At 52.4% G+C, this 24,824-nt stretch overlaps 3 protein-coding genes across 7 annotated transcripts in view; 1 reads left to right on the top strand and 2 right to left on the bottom strand.

The window, feature by feature from the left end:
* The window catches only part of OTOF (otoferlin), a 215,659-nt gene that overhangs the window by 98,022 nt on the left and 92,813 nt on the right, over positions 1-24,824 (bottom strand). For 3 of the 5 annotated variants that reach the window (XM_072767467.1, XM_072767469.1, XM_072767471.1), the window contains exon 1: positions 2,743-2,949. The exons of the other annotated variants lie outside the window; for them this stretch is intronic. The gene's annotated coding sequence lies outside the window, so the exon portion shown is untranslated. Of the gene's footprint in view, positions 1-2,742; positions 2,950-24,824 lie in introns of those variants that run through there. 5 annotated transcript variants of the gene reach the window in all.
* On the top strand, positions 1,997-16,846 carry CIMIP2C (ciliary microtubule inner protein 2C). The gene is made up of 4 exons (XM_025983958.2): positions 1,997-2,105; positions 13,532-13,805; positions 14,685-14,797; positions 16,639-16,846. The coding sequence occupies exons 1-4, from the start codon at positions 2,032-2,034 to the stop codon at positions 16,781-16,783; spliced, it is 606 nt and encodes a 201-aa protein (XP_025839743.1). The 5' UTR covers positions 1,997-2,031; the 3' UTR covers positions 16,784-16,846.
* Positions 18,489-24,824, bottom strand: part of CIB4 (calcium and integrin binding family member 4) — a 50,883-nt gene continuing 44,547 nt past the window's right edge. The window contains exons 5-7 of the mRNA XM_025983956.2: positions 21,055-21,164; positions 20,158-20,246; positions 18,489-18,684 (exon numbers count right to left, since the gene is read on the bottom strand). Of these exons, the coding sequence (XP_025839741.1) occupies positions 18,654-18,684; positions 20,158-20,246; positions 21,055-21,164 (230 nt within the window). The 3' untranslated portion in view covers positions 18,489-18,653. The remainder of the gene's footprint in view (positions 18,685-20,157; positions 20,247-21,054; positions 21,165-24,824) is intronic.

Here is a 24,824-nt window from a genome sequence, read left to right as displayed (position 1 = left end):
CTATTTCTATTTCCTTCTCTCCTTTCCTTCCTCAATTCCGGCTCTCCTTTCTCACTTCTATCTAACCACATTGAAGCAAAGAGCATTTTAGTATATTGTATTTATTGAATACAGATGAATGTCCAAAAAATTTTCAAACCAGTAAGTTTAATGTCTCTTTAAAAAAAAATCTAAATTAACTCGCATGTTCTATAAATTAGGTCATAGGTGATCTTTATTTGTAAGGTATGGTGGCACTTGAAAAAAGGAAAAAAGATTCATCTCCTCCCTAGGCCCTCTGGTGGTTCTCTCTTATGGGGGGGTGAATTTCACGAGGCCTGTGCATTTTTAGGAGAAAGCCCATGAACTTGCCCTAAACAAGACATTGAGCTTGGCTGAAGGTCAAGTTTCTATACTGATAAATTGGTAGTAATTCCACCCTGCCAACACATAGCACCCCTTAGCTGAACCAGCTTGACCCTTCTGAAACCGAAGCCAGATCTCACTTTTTAATTTCCACTCTCCCTACTATCATCCATTTCTGTAATTCTTACTTATAAAATTTATTCAACAAGCTTATACTAACTCCTCCTAGCACCAGGTGCGAGGAATTCCGAGGTGAGTGTGATGCAGTATTGGACCTCAAGCAGAAGATATTCACTGGAAAAAAAAAAGATATTCACTGGAACACAAAGTGCCAGGTTCAGGGGCACAGTCAGCTGGGAACTCATGATGAGGGGGGAGTGGGCACTTGACGTTGGTGGGGGCGAGGGGCAAGGATTCCTTCCTGGAGTATAGTACACCTGAACTGAGTGTTGTTCTTTTACAACTTTTACAATCATTTTTCTTATTATTGCTTATATTCTGCATGGAGAATTTAGAAATACACAGATCTCTCTGCGGTTTGAAGGCGTGATGGAGAGTCCTTCCGCCTGGCCCGCAACCACTCATTCCCCTTCAGATCCTTTTCCTCCCTAGGCCTGTTTTCCTGCTTCCTGCACCTCTTGGAAGCCTGTGGCTTCCACTGTTAACTGTCAGAGGAAGCCTTTTGAGAATTCTGGTGGCAAAAGCATCCTGCAAGCTCTTTAGTGTCTATGGTCTTCATCAGCTGCCATTCACAGAGTCAAACTGTGAAGATAACACCTCTCCTCCGACAGGATTTGAGCGAAACTGTGAAGGCCGAGGATAAACTGCAGGGGGCTCTCACTGATACTAGCACTGCTGCCAGGGAGCTGGGAGGCAGGTTTGGCTCCAAGTGGCAAAGAACACGTTGCCTTTGGAGGCTGCCACCACTCTCTCACACCCCAGTTAAAGACCAGGGCTGAGATGAGGGTCACTGGAGAAATGGGATGTGGGGGCACCAGTTACAGGAGGGAGGCATCATTACAAGAAAACCTCACCCGGGAGGTTGCTCTCCACTATCCCCAGTTGGGGTGCAAACCAGCTAACCTTGTGGACTGGACTTCAGAACTGGGGACAGGTGTAAATCACACACCCAGACCTTTCCAGGGTTTGTTTTTTGCCCTTTACTTATAAACCACTCTTGTAGAGTAGTTTGCCGGGCAGGACGAGGTGAGAAGAAAGCTCCCAGGGAGAGGTGAGAGAGCAATGAAGACAATCTCCTTGGGGGACTGGGGTGCCCGAGCGCTGGCTCCTGGGGTCCCTGCGGCCTCCTGGGCTCCTGGAGCGGGGCGGCGATGGGGCTGCTGCTTTCTGCTCCGCCTCGAAGCCAGGGCGCCCCAGGCGGGGTGGGCGAGGCCTGCAGCGACCAGGGGGGGAGGCACACTCCGCGGGCCTCTCCAGCGAGTTTCCACCTCCATCCCGCATCCCGGCGACACCGCATCCCGGGCGGGCGGCGAAGCAGAGAGGAGCCCATCATCCCTGGACGTGAACGCAGCCGCTGGGGCCCACAGGAGAGCAGGCGCCAGGAGGGAGCCCCCCCCCCCCGCGCCCCGAACGCGGCGGCCGCGCGGCCCCTGTGGTTGCCAGGTGCCCCGGGCTGTTTACCGTCGGGCAGGGCGCCCTGGGGCGGCGCGAGGCGCTGCACCCACCATGGCCTCCCGCAGCGCGGGCACGCTGCTGACCGAGTTCAACGCCGCCTACGTGCCTCCCGGCCTCATGCCCGGGTAAGGCCGCCCCCACCCCCGGCCCCGCCTGCTCCCGCCGGTCGGGGTCCCCCCACCCCCCAGACCCCTCCTCCCGCTGGAAACTCCGCCCTGCGCGCCCCTGTGCACCTGGCCGCCGGCTTCCCGGGGCTGGCGTGCGCTCCGCTCCGAGCAGCCCTGGCTGGGCGGGCCTGGGGCTCTCCAGGTACCCCCCCGCCCCCCCAGGAAGTCAGGCCCCTGCGAGCGCGGAGCACACCCAGCCTGGGCCGCGGGAAAGCGGGAGGAGAGGGAGCCGCTGCGCGAGGTTGGTGTTGGAGACCCCTGGGGGGGGGGGGGGGGGAGCGAGAGCAAGAAGGGAGCAGGGTTTTCGGGCCCCAACCCAGTGCTCCGCACCCAGGATTCGCTCAAGAGTCATCTTTGTCGGTTGAAGGACAAAAGGAGAGACCGCGTGGGCTCCCCGGGTGGGCTCGAAGAATCTGGCAAGGCGGGTCGGGCAGTAGTTATTTCTCAGTGGAGTGCAAGGCCCCTGGACTTCGTGGTCGGTACCCCCCACCCCACCCCATCTCACTTAATCGTCACAGACTGCTGGCGTTGAAAGCCTCCGGGTCCCCAGATCCGTCTTAACCTTTTACATTTTCAGGTGCAGGGTCAAACCTACCTTTCCTTTCACTGGCTGTTATCAAGCTCCAAACATCCAAGACGCAAGTCTGACTGTCTCTTCCATTCTTTGGCCCTTTCTCTCAAAGTGTCTGAGATTTCCACTCCCAACCCCTTCTTCCAGGGTGTAAGATCGTTGTCTTTCTTCTACCGGTGGCCCCGGGCATGGAGGGCACGGACTGGATTTTGAGATGCTCCTGATGTCAAGCTGGGTGTGTAAGAAAAGGTGGCTTAGGATTTTCCTATTAATTCTTTCCTTCATTTAGGCATTCCTTTGACAAAGACATGTTGAGTGCTTGGGATGTGCCAGGTGTTGTGATAAGACAAACAAGCAGGGGGCTGCCCTAGAGGGGTTCCTCTTATAGTGTAAACACATAAGGCTTAGTTCAAAGCCATCTTTGCAGCCCTGGATCATGGTATTTACATCATCCTGGGTGTTTATCATGGAGTTTAATTCTGTACATTATTTTTTTTTTTCTTAAGCTCTCCACTATCCCCAGGTGGAACCTAACCATTCCCAAGTGTTCCCCCACTCTGCCCCATGGGCAGGGGGAGTTGTGTATTTCAAAAGCAATCCTGGGTTGCTTCTTTATCCATGCCACTTGTCTGCAGTTCCCTTGAGCACCCTGTCTTGTGATTGATCTAGAAATTGTGATAACAAGTGAATCATAAAGAAGGCTCCAAGCATGAACTGGACTAGTTTGAATAGCTGAGTCTGTATCTACAGCTTTTGCTGTGGATCTTTCTGGGAGAGTTATGCTGTCCCTAAAGATCCCCATCAGTGAAGAATGCACTGAGTTATCTTATGTTTCTAAATGCTACTTCATTTTGTTGGCTTAATGAAAGAATCCAAGATTCCCCACCACACTTGGATAATTATTATTTTTGTGTGTCTTTTCAAATATTAATCACAGGATTTTAAGCACAGCCGGTCTTTTCTGACACTCAAATCATCCCTCTTACCAGTTTTATTCATAGAGGCAGAGAAATTCACAGTGGTAAGGACCTTGGAGATCATGTAGCCCAGCCCCCTCCTGTTCCAGATGTGGCCACTGAGGTCTGCAGGGGGACTTGCCTGAGCTCCAGGCTGGTGATGGAAGAACTGGCTTTGAACCAGGTCCCTGATGCCCTGTGGTAGCATTGTGAGCCCCCAGGCATGGGCACCTACTATGTGCCAGACATTGTGGTGGGCTCTTTACAGACTTTCTCTAAAAAAACCTTTGCAACAACCCAGATGAGCAATGGTCAGCTTGCCTAGGGTCATTTACCAAGTTACCCTGCCATATCTGTGTGACTTCAACACCCAGACTGTCCTCCATCTGTCCAAATGTTATCTGTATCATTAGTGAGATCCCTGCAGTGTTCAAGGCCTGATTCCGGGTACCAAGGGAAACAGGATGCTGGTCTTCAGGTTCATTGGCCAGGCTGTCCCACCTGGTCTCTTGCTGCTCTGAGCAGCACAGCCCTCAGGCACCCTGCCTCTGTCTGACCCGTGAGCCTTCCCTGCAGTGAGTAGGGGATTCTTGGGTCTGAGTTTCTGGGATTGTAATGTTTTTCAAGGGATGAGACTGGCCTCAGTGGGGCTCTGTGCCTCCTGCTGGCAGGTCAGATCTAAATGGTATCCATCCCCTTGCTCTCTGCCTCCCACCACACTTTACCAGGCTCTCAGTCCAAACACTTGACCTGCCGCTGTGCATTCATTCAGGGCCAGACTACTACTGCAGGGGGACTTGCACCCCCTCCACTTTCCTCTACCTGCCTAGAGTGGAGGCTGTGCCCCCATCTGCCTCAGGGGCCTCAGGACCCTAAAATCAGTGGATTCCACTGTCAGGAGGGTGGACATTGTTGAGAAGGTAGCCACATGCAGGTGGCTGTGTCCCTTTCCCCAGAATCCCCATACAGTAGATCCTCTGGTAAATGTTGACAACCTACTCTCTGGAGAGAAAAAAACCCCTGGTTTGTAGCATTCATCTACTATCTGTGGTATAAAAACACTCCCCCCGTGGCTGATTTCAAGCTATCAACATGGAGTCACAGGGCAGAGCTGGAAGAGATGCACAGCAGCACACACTATACAGTAACTCTACCCTACAGATGCAAGAGATGTAGCTGAAGTCCAGAACACAGACGGTAGTAAAATATAGTGACATAATTAGGTAGTGATGAGTTTTGAATGCTTATTCCCTTTGTTTTCAATATAATTTCTTTATGACTTTACAGAACATAATTCTTTTTTAAAAAAACATATAATTTAATATTTAATACTGGCTTGTTCAACAACAGCTCAAAAAATCCTAGAAATTTAATAATCAGCTCCCTTCAGCCAGTATGAGCCGGTACCAGCTACAGCTAGCACCCCACCGCCTCCTGCCAGCTGCTTCAGGCCTGAGACCTTACCTGCAGGCTGAGACAGGTGTGGGCCAGGCTGGTACAGAGGAGCCCTTTTCTGTGTCAGCCTGGGGCCTGGCGCTGGAGCTGCAACCCCGAAGACAGGCCAGTACATCCTGGGCTACTTAGGCCACATACAAACAGGATATAGGAGACTCCATGTGCCCAGACAGGCCACTGTTACCTCTCACATAACCCTGAAGAACGGGGAAGACTTCCTATGAACAGGGGGTTAGGGGCCCCTAGAGACATAGGCTTTGTAACAGGGACCCTCCTTCTTTCCAGAAGAACCATCAGCCCTTAAGAATGTGCCTCTGCTTGTCAGTTTATTTCAATGAATATTTACAGAGTGTCTCCTGAGCACCAGCAGTGCCAGGGATACAGATATGGGTAGAACACCTCCCTCTCTCCCCATGGAGTTTATGCTTCAGAAAGAAACACCAGACAGAGTAAAGGCCCAGATAATTACAACACGGCAAGAACGTGAAGTGGGACATAAGAGAGTCACAAAGGAGGGCGTCCCGCTGGCTCTGTAGGAAGAGCATGGTGACTGTCGATTTTGGGGTCGTGGGTTCGAGCCCCACATTGGGTGTAGAGATTATGTAAGTAAGAACTTGAGAGAGAGAAAGACAGAGACAGAGACAAAGGGCATAGACAGTTCAATGGAGAGGACAGGCATGGTCTGTGGGTGGCTCCATGGAAAAGGGGGTATTGGAAATGGACCTTGAGGGATGGCTAAGATCACAAGGCAGGGAGAGGAGGAGACAGCGTCTTCGGGATGGAGGGTGTTGCTGAGGAAAGGCAGGGGTGGAGGTGCTTGCCCTATATGCTTCCAAAACAGCAAATGGCCTATTTAGCTGGAGTGGAAAAGCTGCAATGTGGCAATGGATGGGAAGATTGGAAAGACCTCTCCCAGAGCCCCACGTCAAGCAGGGCCTTGAGAGTCTGGACCGTTTGTTCTTAATTTCATAGACAATGGGGAGCCCTTGAAAGCTTTTGCCCAGGGGAAGGATCTGATCTCACTGTACTCAGCAGGAATTGTAGAGAAGAAAGCAAGTGTGGAACAAGGACGTGCCGAATAGTCACAAGTTAATTAGTTAATAAGGCTGCTTGTGGGATCTCTGATGGCATGGTAATTAATTTTAATGTCAGGTATGGGGCCAACCAGGGCCATCAAGAGACAGGGAGGGATTGCTTCCTGTACACACAGGGATACACAGAGGACTGTTGCCGGGGGGCCCCAGCTGAGCACTGTCTCCCAGCTCGTGTGCAAGTGGCTGAGGAGCCAGGCAGTGGATGAGGGAGTCAAGGAGGAGGGGTGGCAGCACCATGGGGACTGTTTGATGCCCTGGGATGAGACCTGCCATTCTCTTCTGTTCTCTCCACGTTGACCGGCCACATAATCACCAACAACAAACCTTTGGAAAGCTTTACCATAGAACTGCACAGGGTCTCGCTCAAGGCACACACATGCAAGTGTATCCAGGGGACATAGACCTGGCTAGCCTTTGGTGCTAAATGAATGTGAAATGTGTCCTCTGGGGCTAAATGAATGTGAACGTGTGCACATATGTGGGCATACCCATGCCCCTCCCTGAGCAGCAAATTCTGAACAGGATCTGGAATCTAAGCAGAACCTTAGGAGGATTGCGGAGGAGAGGGCTTCTATTCTATTGGGATGCAAATATCTTGGCATTCAGAGAAGGTGGAAAATCGGGGAGCAGAGGAGGAGTATGGCAAAGAGCCTGGGGGTGGTGAAGAATCACAGGAACACGTCACATTTCTATAGCTCCTTTCTTCAGAAGAGCGCAAAAGGCCCCTGTGGGTGGGACGCTGTGTGTGGTGTGCGCTCTGCCGATCAGAGCCAAGCCCTTTTAAAGCAGTGCTCAGGGGGCACCTGGGTGGCTCAGTGGTTGAGCCTGTGGTTCAGGTCGTGATCACAGGGTCCTGGGATCGAGTCCCACATCAGGCTCCCCACAAGGAGCCTGCTTCTCCCCCTGCCTATGTCTCTGCCTCTCTCTTTGTGTCTCTCATGAATAAATAAAACCTTTAAAAAAATAAAAAATAAGACCAATTAAAAAAAAATAAAGCAGTGCTCAGGGACATGGTGCCCCCTGGGTTCATGGACTTCTGCTTCCTCCAGCGGCCATTTATTACTTATCCTCTGTTAGGTGCTGCGTAGGTGCTGAGGATAGAGAACACAGATTAGCAGAGGAGGTGGACCAATGTGCTCCTGAGCAGGGACGGAAGGTGTGACACATACACGCTAGGTAGAGAGTGTGTAGTTAGGGAAGGTGACAGAGAGCCCTGACTCTGTGAGTGGGTGAGGAACCCCCTGGGGGCAGGAGGGGCCATGGCATCCCAGGTAAAGTAAATATGCGCAAAGGCTTAGAGGTGCAGACAGCATGTGAGACCCTAGAGATGTGACACTTCTGAGGAATTGGGCGCCTGGGGGAAGTGAGAAGAGAGAGGTGAGCCTTGGTGATGCATCCTTGAGAAAGATGGCTCCGGCAGCAGCATGGACAGCAGGATGGAGGGGTGAGACTTGGTCTGGGAGACTGGCTAGAAGATTCTGGACAGTCCTAATGAGCCAAGAGGAAGCGGCAGCCATGGGAGAGTAGCAGGACTTAGGGACAGGAGGGAGATGGAGACGAGAGGTGATGGGAATCCTGGTTTCTGGCTTGTGAGGGGTGAATATAGGTGTCATCCAGCAAAGCAGAGCTATCCAGGAAGAGGAGCAGGCTGGTTTCCATTCAGCTGAGTCTGGCATTCATGGGCAAGCCCTCTGTGGACAATTAGGTGTGTGGATCCATAGCTGGAAGAAGAAACACAGAGACACAGACCTGGGCATCCTTGGTGTATGGGCAGTGTTGGAAGTCCAACATAAATGAGCTCTCCCAGAAGGACTGGGTCTCTGAAAAGAGAAGAGGACTCTGGGGCATCTGGAAGCATCTAGAAGATAAGTGGAGGAAGAGAACCAGGTCCCAGGCCATCCCCCTTCACACTGAAGTTCTTTTCAAAGCCTGACCTCAATGGAGGGCCCTTCGTGGAGCTCCACCTTCTCCCTGGAGTGGCCCTCCCTCCCTGCATTTCATAGCATTGAGCGTCCACTTCCAGCACAGCTCCTGCACACCACCGTGTAACACAGTAAATACAGAACGAGGGGGTAGGCTGGAGGAAGAAGGGGTGAGCCTTGTGGTCCTCTGGGTCCCTGACTCCCGGCGCACAGTGAGTTCCCAGTAAAGTAATTCCTTTTTTTTTTTAATTTTTTTTTTATTTATTTATGATAGTCATACAGAGAGAGAGAGGTAGAGACACAGGCAGAGGGAGAAGCAGGCTCCATACACCGGGAGCCCGACGTGGGATTCGATCCCGGGTCTCCAGGATCGCGCCCTGGGCCAAAGGCAGGCGCCAAACCGCTGCGCCACCCAGGGATCCCCCCAGTAAAGTAATTCTTAACACTACCTCACTATCTTAAAAAAAAAAAAAAGAAAAAGAAAAGAAAAGATACATGTACAAAGCAGAAAGAAACAAACCACCCCAAATCCAAAGACCTAGAATTAACCAGGGTTAGCCTTTGGTGAACTTCATTCCAGGTCCCATTATTCAGCTAAAAGACTCGATGGTTGGTTGGCTGGCTGGCTGGCTGGCTCGACAGACAAAGCAATTCTATAAAAATATGTTCATGCCACATTTGCTATTTTAAAATGAAAATCATGGAATTTAGTCTTACTAGGACCTAACAGAAGAGAAAGATACTGGCATAAAATGGAAGAATATCCAGACTTGAGATAAATGGTAATTCAGCTCAAGAGGCATTAATTCCCGAAAGATCCCTCTAAAGTGGGGAGAGGGAGGGAGAACAAAAACCATCCAGGGGTGAGAGTCACTGTGTTGTGTATCCTTCAATGACACGTCTTAAATGTAGTTGCCCTGGGGCTGACTCTGCTTATAAATTCTTCGTTAGTACACTCTCATCGCCCCCCCACCCCCCCACCCCCCAATTTTTGTTACTGAAATTATTTTTCCCTTTGACAGGTTTTATAACATTTACATTCTGTTCTGCAACCAGCCTTCACCTAGCTGCTATTTCTAGTTCCGTACTTTTAAATAGATTTGAAGCTAACCACCAGCCCTTTTCACCGAGGTTCTACATTTACTGGGTATTTCTTTCTTTTGAATCATCTCCTAGTTGGCAGGATTTCGTCACCGAGGACTACTTGCAAGGAGAGCCTATAGGTTGCTTTATTTCCTGAGCTCTTTCATGCCGGGAAGGGCCCGGCAGCTGCCTTTATACCTGAATGGCCGCTTGGCCAGTTTGATGTTCTTGGGTCATGCGTTTGTCCCTAAAGAATGTTGTGGACAACTTTCTTTAGTTTTCATGCTGTCGCTTTATCATCTTTTTGTTGGGGTTTGACAGCACCTGATGATCAGCGTGTCCTTCATCCCTACATTCTGAACCATTAGAGAAATAAGATAAAAGAGCGAAAGCTGATATGAGAGAACAGAGCTGATCCTGAACCCCAGAAGGAGATGGCAGGGCTGGATGGGGGCAGGCTTTCCTCCTGAAGCGCAGAGAGTGTCCACTCAGAACAGCAGCAAGGAGCAGTGTGGGCTTGCTTGCTTGCAAGGAAAAGGGGTGGGGGTGGCTTCAACAAGCTTCCTTCCCCTCTTCAACCCCCTGGCCTGATGTTCTTTCACCTTTTAATGGAAGAGCAAGTGGGGGACAGAGGCACGTCTGTGGGGAGCCCCCTCCGTGTGAAAGGACTCATCAGGAGGAAGGAAGGAAGAGCTCCCTGCTGCTGGTCTCTGGCTGCTTGACTGTTGAGCCTATATTTTTATTAGGTTTCATCCCTAGCACAAAGAGCTCTCAGGAACCTTGCTTCTACTGCTCAGGTTATGTTTCTTGCAAATGAGTTTCCGCATCAGTGCGAGTGTTGCCGAGAGAGAGCCAAGGATGTTGGATTTGGCGATTGGATGATCTTACATTATCTTAATGAAAAATCACAGGCTCACGTTTAAGCAGGGTGATCGGACTGGGGGAGGTCAAGGAAATAACGGGAGAGGGAGAAACAAAGGTAGAAGGTACAGAACATTTTGCGGAGAAATTCGGGAATAAAGAAGAGAAAGGGTGGGATGTGAGGCAGCAAGGCCCACCAGAGGATTTTGCAGCCTGGGAAGAGCGCACACAAATGTGTGTGTGTGTGTGTATGTGTGTGTGTGTGTGTGTGTGTGTGTGTGTAGGCAGAGGGAAAAAAGCTAAGAGAGAAGTAGAAGGACAGGGGCCGGGAGAAACAGGGAAATACTGATGGGAGGGTGGGAGGCTCTGGACCCAGGAGGGAATAAACCGTGGCAGAGAGGAGGACTCTGTCCTCAAAGTGGCCAAGGTGACCTCATGGGCCTCACCAGCTGACCATCTTTTCGGGAAAGGAGACCCAGCCATCAGCCAGGAACTCGGGAGGAGTGAGCAGAAGGGCAGAGGCAGGTGGGAATGGGTTAGGATCCCCAGGGTCATGGTCTCCAGGGCAGAGAGAAGCCACGGGCAGGAGAGGTGAGGCTGGACAAATGCCTGAGTGCAGTGGAGGGTTTTCCCCCTCACTCCCTGCTCGGGCCTAGGCAACCTCGAGTGCTGCAAGATTCTAAAAAGGCACAGCTGCTGACGGGAGGTAGGGCCAGGAACCAGGGAAGGACTCTTGTTATATTTTGCCCACAGTGAAGAGCAATTGGAAGGCCTGTCTGTCATTACCATGCTTGGCTTTCTTGATTTCCACCTGAAGATGGGAAGAAGGAAGCCATGCATTGCTTTCTAATTTTTTTGGTGAGGAGGCCGAGGCCCAGAGCAGCTGCCACAGGTAATCCTGAAACACTGACTTCGACCGCAGTGTCCTTTTGCCTGGTGACATGGGGACACCCATGATGTCGCAGGGGGTGGCAAGATCCCCTGGGAGCTCCCAGGGAGGGGTGCTGGGGGTCCCTGCGGCATGGTCTTCGGGCATTTGTGTGAGTCAGTCCACCCGGAAATGTCACTGATGCTATCGGCACGTGGCCACTCATTTTGTTCATTTCCTAAACATTTTCTACCTGCCAGACCTGGCACTGAAAACCGGGGATCCAGAGGTGAGACGTGATCCAGCTCTGCTCAAGAAGCTCCCAGTCAGGGATCCCTGGGTGGCTCAGTGATTTAGTGCCTGCCTTTGGCCCAGGGCATGATCCTGGAGTCCTGGGATCGAGTCCCACATCAGGCTCCCTGCATAGAGCCTGCTTCTCCTTCTGCCTGTGTCTCTGCTTCTCTCTCTCTCTCTTCTGTGTTTCTCATGAATAAATAAATAAAATCTTAAAAAAAAAAAAAGCTCCCAGTCTAGTGGTGGAGACAAAGATATAAAACAGATGAGAGCATTAGGAGTGAGGTATGGCTGGTGGTGCCACGGGAAGAGAAAGCAGGACCCACCTAGACCTGGAAGAGATGGCAAGGAAAGGATCTCAAAGAAATGATAGGGCAGGTATTTATTGTTGAAGATTTATTTATTTATTAGAGAGAGCACAAGTGGCAGGGGCCAGGGAGAAGGAGAGAGAATCCCAAGCAGACTCTGCTGAGCGTGGAGCCCAGCTCAGAACTTGATCTCACGACCCTGAGATCATGACCTGAGCTGAAGTCAACAGTCAGATGCTTTACTGACTGAGCCACCCAGGTGCTCCATAGAACAGGCCTTAAGGATCCTTTTGGGGGGCAAGCATCACGAGCAGCAGGAGAGGCGGGTTTGACATTCCTGATGGCGGGGGGGGGGGGGGCACAGGGCAAACCCCAAGGGAGGGAGAAAGAGCAGGGACATGCAGGAAACTGCAGATGGCTCTTCACAACCAGTGCAGGGCAGCTGGTGAGGCCGGAGGCAGCTGGTGAGGCCGGAGAGGAGGCGAGGTCAGCTCCCAGACGGCCGTGAATGCCACGCTCAGCGCTTGACTTTAGAAAAGTCAGTCCGGATGAAGTATGGGAAAGGCGTGGGAAGTCAGAGTACAGTTGAGAGGATGGGGGGCTGCTGCGGCCACAGTCCAGGCAAGAGGTGGCAGGGCCCAAGCTTGGAAGGGAGATGGAGGCCCGGGGCTTGGGGACTGATGGCATGTGAAGGACGAAGCTGAGGGAGGCAGATGTCAGGTTTCTGACTTGGCCGCCTGACGAGTGCTCTCCACCAGGATGGGCTGAGATGCTGGGGAGGTGGGGGGGCGGGGGACCGGGCCTGGGACATCCGAGGGGGCGGCCTGTGTGCCACTGCGGACAGGAGTCTGAGGGAACTCCTGGGCTGGGGATGGAGCCCACAGATCATCCGCACAGGATCCAGCAGCTGGGCTGCTGCCTGTGAAGGCACAGTTAAGGCCTTCACATGGATTCCATCCCCCAGGGGACCGTGTGGACTCAGGACAGACCCCCACAGGAAGAGAGCAGAGGAGGCACGTCATGGGCGGGGGTGGGGGGTGGGGGGAGGATCGAGAGGGAGGTGAAAACCCCAGCAGACAAGGAGAGAACAGTGTCATAAAATCCAGAAGCAGCGCTTCGAGAAGGCAGATCTCAGCAATGCCCAGTGCTGCAGGAGCCCCCTGATGGCCTTGTCAAGGGCCATTTCAGGGGCACCATGGGGGCAGGGCCTGGTCCCAGGGGGTGAGAAGCACTGACTGGGAAAGCATTGGTCTCTATCATTTGCACAAAGGCTGACACTCCCTCTCTTCGCCTGCTGTCCCTTCACTTGGCTACAGCAAGTAAATCTCACGTGACTGGGGCTCCTTAGTGTACTATGTGTGCTTATGCTCTCTGTGTCTCCAGGGGTCCCGCTCGCCAGCCCCCGTCCCTCTCCGCTCTCGTTGGCCTCCTGGCAGCAGAGGGCGATGGGGCTCCTTGCAGGCTGCCTGCGTCATCGAGCTGGAACCAGGCTGCAGCTCCTAAACCCAGGCCTTATAGCTACAACAAATCTTACAGCCCCCATCACTGCCGTGTCCCTGCCAACTTCTTACAGTCTCTCTACCCTTAAGGAGAGAGCGGCAGGAGGCCTCCCCATCTTTGGGCCAAACCCAGAGTGGATGGAGAATGACTCGCCTGCAGGCTTGCTCGGGGCTCAGGATGGGGCCTGGTGCTTTGGCCTTGCAGCAGGCTCTGGTCTTGAGGGATGACCATCCTCTGTGTGTGTGTGGGGGGGTGGTGGTGGTGGTGGCGTAAAGGCCGGGAGTCTCTTGCACTCATCCTTCCCTGGAGCCCCGAACCGGGCAGCGCACCTTGGGGAAGCCTCTCAAGGCCCAGAAGTGACCCACGGGGCCCACTGAGCCCATCCCTGGGATCGAGGGGCCTCTTGTGGAACTGACCCGGAATCTCGCACCCATCTTCCCTCCCATTCCCCCCACCCCCATTACCATTGCAGGTACCAGGGCCATGTTCCCAGTGTGGCCTTCTCCGTCGGCTCCCCCTACGGCACCGCCACCCTCAAGTACTTCCAGGACCAACGCAACGCAGCCCTGGAGAGGAGCTACACTCCCTTCAGCAAAGGCGGCCACCTCCCTACCCTCTTCTCCTCAAACCCCGACCTGGTGCTGAGTAAGCGCTCCCTCACCCGGGACCGCGGGCTGCACGTCCCCAGCTACACCCGCTTCAACCTGGACAGTGACCGCTTGGCCCAGATCACTGGTTTCTACCAGGTGGGCTGCCCTGGCCTGGGCTGCTGCCTCCTCTCCAAGGCGGAGAGGCAGGGGGATGGGCTTGAAGCCAGAGGAGACCTCTCACCCTCAAAGAGTGACTCTGTTCACTGTTTTGAAGCCCCAGACCTAGCAAGGAGCCTAGGGGTTTGGCTCGGGGCACTGGGGACGAGGCTCAGGACTGCTTCCTGGATGCCCCTTCCCACGGCCTCTTGGGGCTCTTGTCCCTGCTCACCCCCACTGTCAGTGGAGTCAGAGCCTTTGGGGATGCTCCCACCCTCACCTCTGCCCCATGGCCCTGTGGACTTCACTGGGGGCCAGGGCTCATTCTCTGCTGTGTTCCTAGAAACTCCAGTCTCTCCCTCACTTCTCTTGCAACCATTCCTCCAGCCTGATTTCAAGGACATGGGTACCTCCAGATACTCAGGGCAGACAGAGTACCTTCCCTCCCCAGGGAGAGGACCAGGTCAATGCTGTCAGGCTCCGAGGGGGGCTGTGGGACCATGTCAATGGGCATGGAAAGGCCTTTGCTCCCCATCATGACTCTCATGCAGGGCACCTCCAGTCCAGGGGGTAGGGAAAGGGAGAAACAAACACACAAAGCTTACCTGTGCCACCTGCTGAGCCAGGATTCATGTATCTTACCTCTGCTGGTCACCTGTCTCATTTACTCTCCTTAGCAAAGCTGGTGGGGTGCAGGCCTTTATCCCCATTAGACAGACAGGGAACTGATCGCAGAACACCCAGCTGGGGACTCCAACAAGGGCATTAGGGGAGGCAGCCCCACCCCTTGCCCAGGTATAGCCAGGCAGGTACTGCAGGTGCCCCAGGTCACTCTTGCACACTAACAGCCTATCATCTCTTCCTTGGGTCGAGCTGTAGATGGCACAGGAGCATCGGAAGTTCTATCTAGACAAGACGGGCCTGGTGCCTCGGGTTCCCTACTTCGTGTTGCCTGTGAAGGAGTGGGACCGGTACCCCCTCCCCACTGACCTGTGAGTGCCTGCCCTCCATTCATGCATTCTACAAACGCATGTCCATGGGCACCTGCTTTCAGCCAGGCGCATGCCACTCAGACTGAAAAATGAGTTCAGATTTGGCCCTAAAGAGCCTAAGGTACAGAGGGCAACAGTTACACAGCAAGGCGTCAGGGGTTTTGGCAGCCCTACACGGATGATGGTGATAGTGGGCCTTTAAATGAGCAGAATCGGAAAGGGTGTTTTCCTGGTCAGATGAATGGGGAGTTGGGGAGCAAACCCCACTATCTTTGCTGGCCAGAATCTACAGGCTTCTCTCCAGCGATGGCAGCCTTGCAGCTACACTCGTCCAAACGTGGGCACAGCGGCTCTGAGCAGTGGGGAACTGCTGCCCTCTGGCGGACATAGGGGGCACTGCACAGAGCGGGACTTGGTTCCCCCCACCACCCCCAACCCCGACCAGACTCAGAAAATGTTCTCCTCAGGACTACAAAACACCTTTCAAAGCCCAACTGTCCATCCAGCAAAATGTGAAAGTTCCCCACTGCCGGAACCTCACTGCTTTTTATCTGGGAGAGCTGCTTTTCCCAGGAATGGCCAGCTCTGCCTTGTAGGATATTTCAGGCACGTGGTTGCCTTGCTCTTCTTCCTGACACCAAGGCATGAAAATCAGAAGCCTATATGCTGCCAAGGTGTCGTGTGGGGAAGGAGGCATCAGGAGGTCAGTGGAAAGATCTGGGGTTTCCAACTACATGCTGACCCTTTCCTTGCCTCAAGAGCCCTAAGTCTCATCACTACCATTATTAATAAGGCAGCAACCCTTTCCAATGAGTGTAATGGTTTGAAAGACACAAATTTAACTGCCTCTGTAGGATAGATGGGACCATTTTATAGATAGGGAAACAAGCTTAGTGACGGATTCAGAAACTTGTACTGGGTAGCAAGTCTGATTGGAGATAGAACCTAGAGAAAACCAGATTTCCTGACACCAACTCCAAGACTCTGGCTTGGCCATCTCTGCCCCTTGGGTGGCTCTGAGTCAGACCAAACCTGGAGACCATGTGGAGCCTCTCCTGGGGATATATTTCCTCTTGAGATCACCCTGGGCAGGATCTGTGGGGAGCCTGGGATGCCCCAGCTCCATTTCTTCTCCAAATTTTCTGGCGGCCTATGCTGCTCATGGCTTCACACCCAACACGGAGGACCAACCAGGTCATCGGGAGTAAGAGGGTCCATGCCTGCATTCAGCCCTTTCCCTGATCACATCTGTGGCCTGGGGAAAATCCTTGCCCTTTCCTGAGTTTCATCACCATCATCACCACCACCACTATCACCATTATATCACCACCCCTCACCATCACCATCATGACCCTCATCATCACCACCAACACTATTACCACCATTACACGACCACCATCACTGCAACTACCACCACCATTACCATTATCACCATCACCACCACTAACACCACCGTCACTAACATCATTGCCATCACCATTTCTTATTTTAAGTGTTTCCTCCTTGCCCAGCATTATTGAAGTGCTTTGTACGCATTACCTCATTTACTCCTTGAAGCAAAGCTAAGACAGATGTACTAACATTAGTTCATTTTAAATGTGTCTACTTCCAGCATGATTTGAGCCAGAATCTGACACCCATGTTCTCTCTCTTAACCACTGACCCGTTGTGCAGATGCAAATTATTCTCATCTCAACTGCAGGGTGACTTATCAGATGTTGAGCTAATGAGCAGCCGGAAGGTCAAGTTGGGCCAGAATATTGGGCATACAGGCGTGGTTGGGCACTTCCTTCCAGTTCCCTGGCACACTATATAACACTGGCTCTGTCCTTGCCCCCCAGTCCTCCTCTGAGCCCAGAGAAGAAGTGGAACCTTTTAAGAGTATCCCCTGAGAATCTGAAGACCTACCAGACATTCCCCTCTGGGAAGAGGGTATCCCCACAGGAGCGGCAGAAGAGAGACCGATACTTTGAGTTCAGAGCGTGATGCCTGAGAGCCTGGCTCTGACCAGGTTAGCTTTTCGCAATAAAATCTTTAGCCATGACCAAACCCATGGTCTTCTTCTCTGAGCTCTAGGAACATATGGCCACAGCAGAACACTCCCGAGAGTCACACACCACCAGGTCTTAGGGGCTGTGGATGGCTCAGCTCAGGGGTTCAAGCCAGTAGAAAGCCATGTCCAGCGACCTAGTAGGCCCACCCACCCCTCCTCTGAGGTGGGGGCAGGTAGAACCAAGCACTGTAGGGCTCCCAAGCCTTGGTGGCAGGTCAGTCAGGCACAGAGATACCTCCCCTCTGCTTCCACTAGTATAATCGAGGAAGCCTCATTATCGCATGTCTGAGATGAAGGTGAAGTGACCATGGAACAATTGCACCGGGGGTCAGATGCAAAGGAATTCCATTTTGAGCCCTGACTTGGCATCATTTAGTTTACATGATAACTTGTGGGGTAGGTAGTGTTATCCCCACTTTACGGATAAAGACACAGTCTCAGAAGTTGAGAAAGCTCAACACAGCTTAGAGGTGATCCAGTGTTTTGACCTAAGCCCTTTTTTTTCCACCACATAACCTGCTTGTGGTCCATGTGGAGACAGGAAAGTAGGGATGATACAGTCCTGAGGCCCCTGTGGTGCCTGAGAGAAAAAGCTATGTCAAGCAACCACCTTCTGCATTCTTCCCAGACAGGCATGGACAGGCTGATTTGGCATCTGCCCTTGGGACTATTACTAGAATAGAACAGGAGAGAGTGACTCAGGACTAAGCCACTCTTCAAGGAAATGAGATGTTGGTGGTTGGGATTCTGGAGTACCTGCTCTCACCAGGCTGCTGCTTCCCACTTCCTGGGAGGCTGCCTACCTGCTGGGGCAGGGGACAGGATGGGGGTGATAGCCCCTCAAAAGACAGGATCTGGGATGGGGACCTCAGGCCAGGTATGTATCCACATGACAGGTTTTTTTCCCAACACTCCAGCATCTCTTGGATTTGATCAAGGGACTCTACCAATCGATGGGAAATTTATTGCCTCTTGAATGGGTGAGTTAGGACCTAAAGGCAGAGACCACTGCAAGTTCAAGTACATGTGGCAGTGAAACAGCCCTTCCCCTGGGAACCAGTGTTTAGACACTTCCCCGGAGGACCATGTAAACACGAAAAACCATGTGCCCATCAGAGAGGCATCTGTCAGCTCTCAGAGTCCCTCTAAGGGGCTTCTCTAATGGCCCAGACTCCTTGACCACCTGGGCTCCAAAGGGTCCCTGTGGGGGCTAAATTCATTCCAGGATTTGGCTGAAAAGCAAAGTAAACAAACCCCAACTGCTGTTCACGCACTGTCACACCCTGGGGACTGAGGGTGCCAAGCGGGACTAGATGTCTTCTCCCTTGACAAGGACTGGGAAGCCAGGCACCAACTAAAATGACCTCTATACACACGTCTCTCTACAGTCGGCACCGGGAGATGCTGGAATGAAAGCAGCAAAAGAAGGGAATGATGTAGATTTCTTGGTGAACTACACTCCATTTGGCCTGGTCTCTGCTGTGATGTGGGTTGGGATTTGAACTCTGTCCTCAAAACAGATGGTCACCCCAGCTTGCTTGGTGTCACTGGCAAACTTAAGCCCTGGAATGAGCAGTCCTTCATAAAAAGTACTTCTACGTGATCCTGTATTCAAAAGATGAACTGGTGGGGCAAGGGAAAGGCTTTTGTTTTGCTTTATTGAATAAATTATAGTCTCAAAGTGAGGGAAGGACAGGGACAAAGTCATACTTCTGATCGGAGTCCCCCAGCACCTGGGGAGGGTTGATTCCAAGTTCCAGCGGTCCCCTCCTTGAGGCTGCAGATCAGGTATTTGTGGCCACATCAAAATCCCCAAAAGTGAATCCGAAAGGAGCTGAAAGCATGCCACGAGCCACCTTGAGCTCCAGATCTAAAGTGCCTTCCAATTTCTGGGATCATAGTGGTCCTGGAGGCACCCTCCTTTGCCCACTTCTCATCCTCTCTTTGAGGGATGGCCAGTTTACAGCTGTTACAAACCAACCCATAGCCTTCTTTATGTTCCTTTTAGCATCACCAGAAAGCAAAAAGTGTCAGAACCTCATGGTACCAAAACCAATGGAAAGATATGGGGCAGATTCAAAGAAAAAGCAAAGAGGATAGGATTCTGGCCTCAGTTATGTGCTGGGCTGTTCTGGAAGAAGAGGAATTACCCTTAATTGGGGTGGTTCCAAGTGTGGACTGTCTTTCAGAGGGTCTGCCCATGCCCGGCCCCATAGCAGCCAGGATGGCCTGGAGAATCCTCTCCTCCAGCCACATGATTGGAGGAGGGGTGGACACCTGACCCAACTTGGGCCAATCGGATTCTCTGACTGGGAATTTGGAGTCAGAGCTGAGAGCTATTCCTTGGGAGTCACCAGACTGCTGCATGGAGGTAGTGACTGGCTTCCTGTCTGACAAAGGAGAGATTGCTGGTTTGCATGTAGAGCTAAATGTAGAGGAGCTGAGGAGAGAGGCAGAGACTCTAGGTGCAGAGAAGGGAGAAAATGCACTGCCTTCGGTTCCTGACCAGGTGTTCTCTGAGGTCTAGTTGTCTTTGTTCTTTTTCGGATTGTTTGGTTAAACCACTTTGAATGGGCATTCTTTGCTATCGAATTCACCTAGACTATGAGACCAAGGGCAGAATAGGGCCAGGAGCAGCAGACACATGCCAACAGATGCTGACTCAACACAAGAAGGGCGTTCTAACAGGGCTGTTCCATCAAGAATGGGCTTCCTCCGGGGGTGGTGCTTTTCCCATAAATGGAAGGAGCCAAACAAGACTGTTACACATGGCCTGGGCAATATGGAGATGGCCAATCATCTCAAGGGTGTTCGGACCAAGATATAAGATCATTAATGCCCCTTCTGCCTGAAATAAGGTTTGGAAATACTCTATTACCAGCATCTTCACACCCCTGTGCAAATCCCTGACTCCCAGTGACTGCTGGAATTGTGGGGGCAGGGGAGCAGGATAGGTGGTGGCAAAGGCCCCCCGCTAGTCAGTCCTGGAGCCCCTGGTGGCTGGGAAGAAGACACAAATGTACCAGGTCAGACTTAGATGGGCAGCACCTGAAGACAGGACCACCCACATCATTTGCAAAGCCTGGAATGTCATCTTGGCTTTGCTGGTTAAAATCCCACTCCCTCTATCTAAAGGTTAGAAATTTAGGTTACCTAATTTCTGTGAAGCTCTGAGTTTGCTGATTCTGAAAGAATTGACAAAGTACAATTCTTCTTGGGAAGACTGAGGGGCCCCATTGGCTCTTCCTGCCCCACCCCCACTATAGTGGGCACCAACCCCCCCCCCCCTGCTCCCAGAACACCTTACTTCATGAAGTCTGGAGACTTGGCCATCGCATGTTCAAACTCCGAGAAAGACAGCATGTTGTCATTGTCCAGATCCGACTCATTCAGGACCTGGCCAGGGGTGGAGGGACAGCCAGAGAGCAGAGAAGAGCCCCGAATGAGAAAGTGAGGTGAAGGGGGAGAGATGCCTCACACCAAGAGCTGCCATAGCCAGGCTCTCTGCCCTGACACCCACCCACCCCCACCATGAAGCAGATGTTCCCCCTCCCCCACTTGCTACTCCCCACCAGAGACAAAGGCATGGGCTGGTCTCATCATGGGATGAGTCCCCTTCGTGTCTCCAGCACAAACTTGGCAGTGAAAATGGGTACAGAGGTGAGCTGGGTGACATGTCCCCACCCACACCTATCATCCAGCTATAGGCAGGGGCTCTGTACTGCAAGGGGCCAGTCAGGTGGAGGAGAAGCAATGATCCCTTGTGGTTTTCTCTCTGCTTCTAGCTTCAATCCAGACCAAAAGGACTTGAGAGTTCTCATGGTCTTAGGACAAACAGATTCGTGAGGCTGCCTTGATGTCCCGTCACACTTTGGACTATCACTCCAGGACATTAGGACATTGTGTTTTGCTGGGATAATGTGGGAAAGGGGACATTGTGATGTGTCCCTCTGAGGCTCAGCTGCTTTGGAGCCACCTGCCTGCTGTGACTGCAGTGTGAGTGAGAGGCCCTCTTGGAGTGGGTGGCTCAGGCACCTGTTCTTTGGGACTTTGGAAGGACAGACCATGGAGGAAGGAAAAAACACAGGGGAATAGTGCTTCCAGCTGTGTGCCCATCCCTCAGGGCACCTCACCCTGCCTGCCATCCAGGGGCTTTGGGGGATGGCCCGGCCCAACCCAGCCTGTGTGGCCCCGGGGAACACACATGGTTTGTGAGGTCGGTCAGCAGGTCCTCCGACACGTCATCACTGTTGAGCAGTCGGAGGACAATCCTCTGCAGGTCCTCCTCATCGATGAAGCCATTCTCGTTAAAATCTGCAAAGAGGAGGCAGAGCATGATAGGAAGGGGAGGCTTACTCGGCCTCCCAGGAGTCCAGGGAGCCCTGGCCCCACAGAGCCCCACCGTCCCTGGCGGGTCAGCGAGCCCGGGGAAGGCAAGGAGCCAGGCCAGCTGCAGATGCAGGCACATCTGAATAACACGATTAGAAACGGCCGTAGTCGTGAGCATTCACTGGGCGCATACTACCTGCCCAGACACACTCTGAGAGCTTCACCTGTTTTAAGTCACTGAATCTTCACAATCAACCTTTTGTTAGTCTTACTTTAGCAAAGAGAAACCGAGGCACAGAGGTGTAGGGTGTTGGCCCACACTGTGGGTAAGCTGAAGGTGGGACTCAGATGCAGCTGGGCTGGTCCCCAAGCCCATGTCAATCACCGTGCGATGGAAGTCTCCACCTCAGACCTCACAAGCCAGGAGGGGGTTGCTGTCCAGGAGCTGGGGGCACGGACAACAGCAGGACGCCGGGAGTTGTGCAAGGTCCCTGCTCCTGGCCCTCCTCAGTGCCACCTGCCCCACCGGCGCTGAGGACGATGCCCAGTGTCCACTGCACGGAGTGCCCTTGCCCTTGTCAGACCTTGGGGCTTCCTTTTTGAGTTCAAAAATGGTCATTCCTATGAAACTACTATAGCATTGTATGTCAACTACAACAAAATACGGGCCTTACGCAAGCCCCCTGCATGCTGGACCTCCAGGGTGTGTTTAACCCAGTTTCCCACAGAGGCGCCTCAGAAGGGGGTCCCTGGCCTGTCAGTGCCTGCTGCAGGTCTTCTCTACGGGCCCTGCATACTTCTCCGCCAGCATTTGCAGGAGGCAGCGCCCTGCGTGGAGTCCCTCCTCCTTTCCCTCCAGGCCCTGGGATTCTCTGACTCACCCTGTGCTCGCCTTCCCTTGCCCCCTGTGAAGTCTCCCTGACACCCTCAGGCCCAGGATGGCTCCCTCCTCAGGCTCCCGCAGAGTTCTAACACAGGACCTGTCCTTGGCATGAGGCTTGCTCTCCTCTGCACCAGTGGCCTAGGGCTACCTTGTCTTCTTGTTGCAGCACGTGCTTCTTGCCACTGCCTACTTCATTTACACTTGGCAGCCACAGTGGGTGCTTGCTGGGGCCCATCCCTCAGCCAGGCATTGGGGCACAGATGTACCAGACTGGCTCCTGCCTGCATGGAGTTTCCAGTCTGGGGCTGCAGGGGAAACAGTTGGGCACCTGAGTAGCTTGGCTCCAGGGAGAGAGGAACAGGCATCCCAAGGTGTTCCAGATGAGCAAATTCATGTCCGACTGGGGTTGGGGGTGTGAATGAAGAAGACTTCTTGGACAGAGAGGCGTCACTAGGGACAGTGGCAGAGAAGGAACAGCACCAGGGTGATCAGTCTGGGGTAAGGGGACAAGAGGCTTGGAGGTCTGGGAGAGAGAATCAGAAGTTAAGTGTGGAAGGCAGGCTGAACTCATAGAGCCATGAATGCCGAGGGAGGCAGGCCTTCTCTGGGAACCCCAGTGCAGCCCCTGCTGCCTCTGGGAACCCCCAGCACAGCCTCTGCCTTTTCTAGAACACCCAGCATGGTACCTACCTCCTCTGGAACCCCAGCACAGCCCCTGAACTACTTGTCAGCCATGCAGTAAGTGCAGTAGGCTTAGGCAGGTACGATACCACCACGACAAACACAGACGTGCCAGGCAATGATCTAAGTGCTTTCTCTTCTATTGCATTTAATTCTCATAACACCTATGAAGACAGTGAGGCGCACTGAGATTAAATAACCATACTTACTTCCTTAGTCTCATTTCAGCTGCTTGCCTTTATCTGATTTTTTTTTTTAAGATTTTATTTGACAGAGAGAAAGAGAGAGAGCACAAGCAGGGGGAGCAGCCGGCAAAGGGAGAGGGAGAAGCAGACTCTCCGCTGAGCGGGGAGCCTGATTCAGGGCTCCATCCCAGGACCCTGGGGTCATGACCTGTGCTGAAGGCAGATGCTCAATGAGCTGAGCCACTCGGGCACCCTAGCCTCTTGCCTTTAAATATTCTGTCCAGCCCAGGCTTCTCCTGAGCTGCAAATGCACTTGTCCTCTGCACTTGGAGATCTGATAGGTCCCTCAAGTTCAACTGGTCCTAACCCAAACTCTTGACATGGCCCCTCATCGTTGGCCCCAAACCTGCTGCACTCAGCTGTGCCCTTCTTGGCAAATGGGCAGTGGCCAGTACGCTTGGAATCATCCCTGACCGTGCCCTTCCCTCACTCCCCACCACTAAGGTGGTAGCAAACCTTCCCAGTTCCACCTTGGAGAACAGTGGACCCAGCCAGATGACCTCCCCACTGCACTGCCTCCACCATGGCCCAGCCAGCATCACTGCTCTCCAGGGTTATCCAAGCAGCCTCCTAACCAGCATGCTTCCTCTCTGTCTGCCCTCTCAGTCTGTTTTCCCTCAGCAGCCTGTGGTCCTGTGGATCGTACCTAACATTCCTCCCTCAGCACCACTTCTCACAGCCTCTGTCTCAGCCAGAGGAATCAGAATCAGCCAGATTCTGACAGTGTTGCCCCAAGACCCACTCTGCTCTCACTCTGCCCCCTTGCCTTTCCCCATCAGGCCAGACGTGATCCTGCCTCAGGGTCTTTGCACTGTGCTTCCCCTCCCTGGAACACTCACCCAGAAATCCTTAGGGACTTCATTTAAATGCCAGCTTCTCACCAGAACCTGCCTAAAATTGCACTGTCTGCTTTATTTTTCTCCCAACGCCCAATAGAACCTGGCACACTGCGTGTTTTACTTATTAGCTCCTTTATTTCTCTCCACTAGAATGTAAATTCCTTGAGGGCAGAAAGTTTTGTCTTTTTGGTCACTACTGTATCCCCAGTTCCTGAAACAGTGCCTGGAACAGAGTAAGCACTCACTGAATATTTGTTGAGTAAGTGGATGCATGAACTACCCAAAGTCACATGTTGATAAATGATGGAGACAGTAGAAAACCCAGGCAGGACAACTCTGTGGGCAGTCTGTGTTCTGAATCACTCATAACTATTTTTATTGTGATGAAGCATCCAATTTTTAGCTGGGTGTAGGACCATCTAAAATGAACACTATATTTCCCAGCCTCCCTGGCTGCTAAATGTGGCTCCATGTTTGAGTTCTGGCTAATGAGAAGCAAGCAAAGGCACAGGCAACTTCTGGGGATGTCTTTAAGGAGAATGCATAGCCCTTTGTGACCTCAGAAATAGTGGATAAAGTGAAACCATGGAGAAACCTACAGCCTGGACATTGCAGAACCACCGTGGACAGTTGCCTCTGGGATTCTACATGTTAGAGAAATAACACAGAGCTGCCAGAGGTCTTAGAGACTTGAGGTTCCCTGTCATTTGCCACCAAATTTAATCCTAACTATTGCATGATCTGAGCCTCAGTTTCCTCATCCATAAAACAGATAACAGTAGCTCCACAGAGTTGCTGTGAAAATTAAATAGGAGAATGCATAGAAGTAATCTGGCATGGGGTTTGGAACACAGAAGATGCTCGCTATAGAAGATGCTCACTAGATAGAGTAGAGGCTCGATTCTATGAGGATGTGAAATACTGAAAATGCCAACCATAGAAACTGTGTAGTATCTTGCTTTGAAGAATGGAAGCTAGAGCTATATTGGTCCTGGGA

This window comes from Vulpes vulpes, chromosome 8 (genome assembly GCF_048418805.1).
Source record: "Vulpes vulpes isolate BD-2025 chromosome 8, VulVul3, whole genome shotgun sequence".
NCBI lineage: Eukaryota > Metazoa > Chordata > Mammalia > Carnivora > Canidae > Vulpes > Vulpes vulpes.
This window is presented reverse-complemented; position numbering and strand designations above follow the sequence as displayed.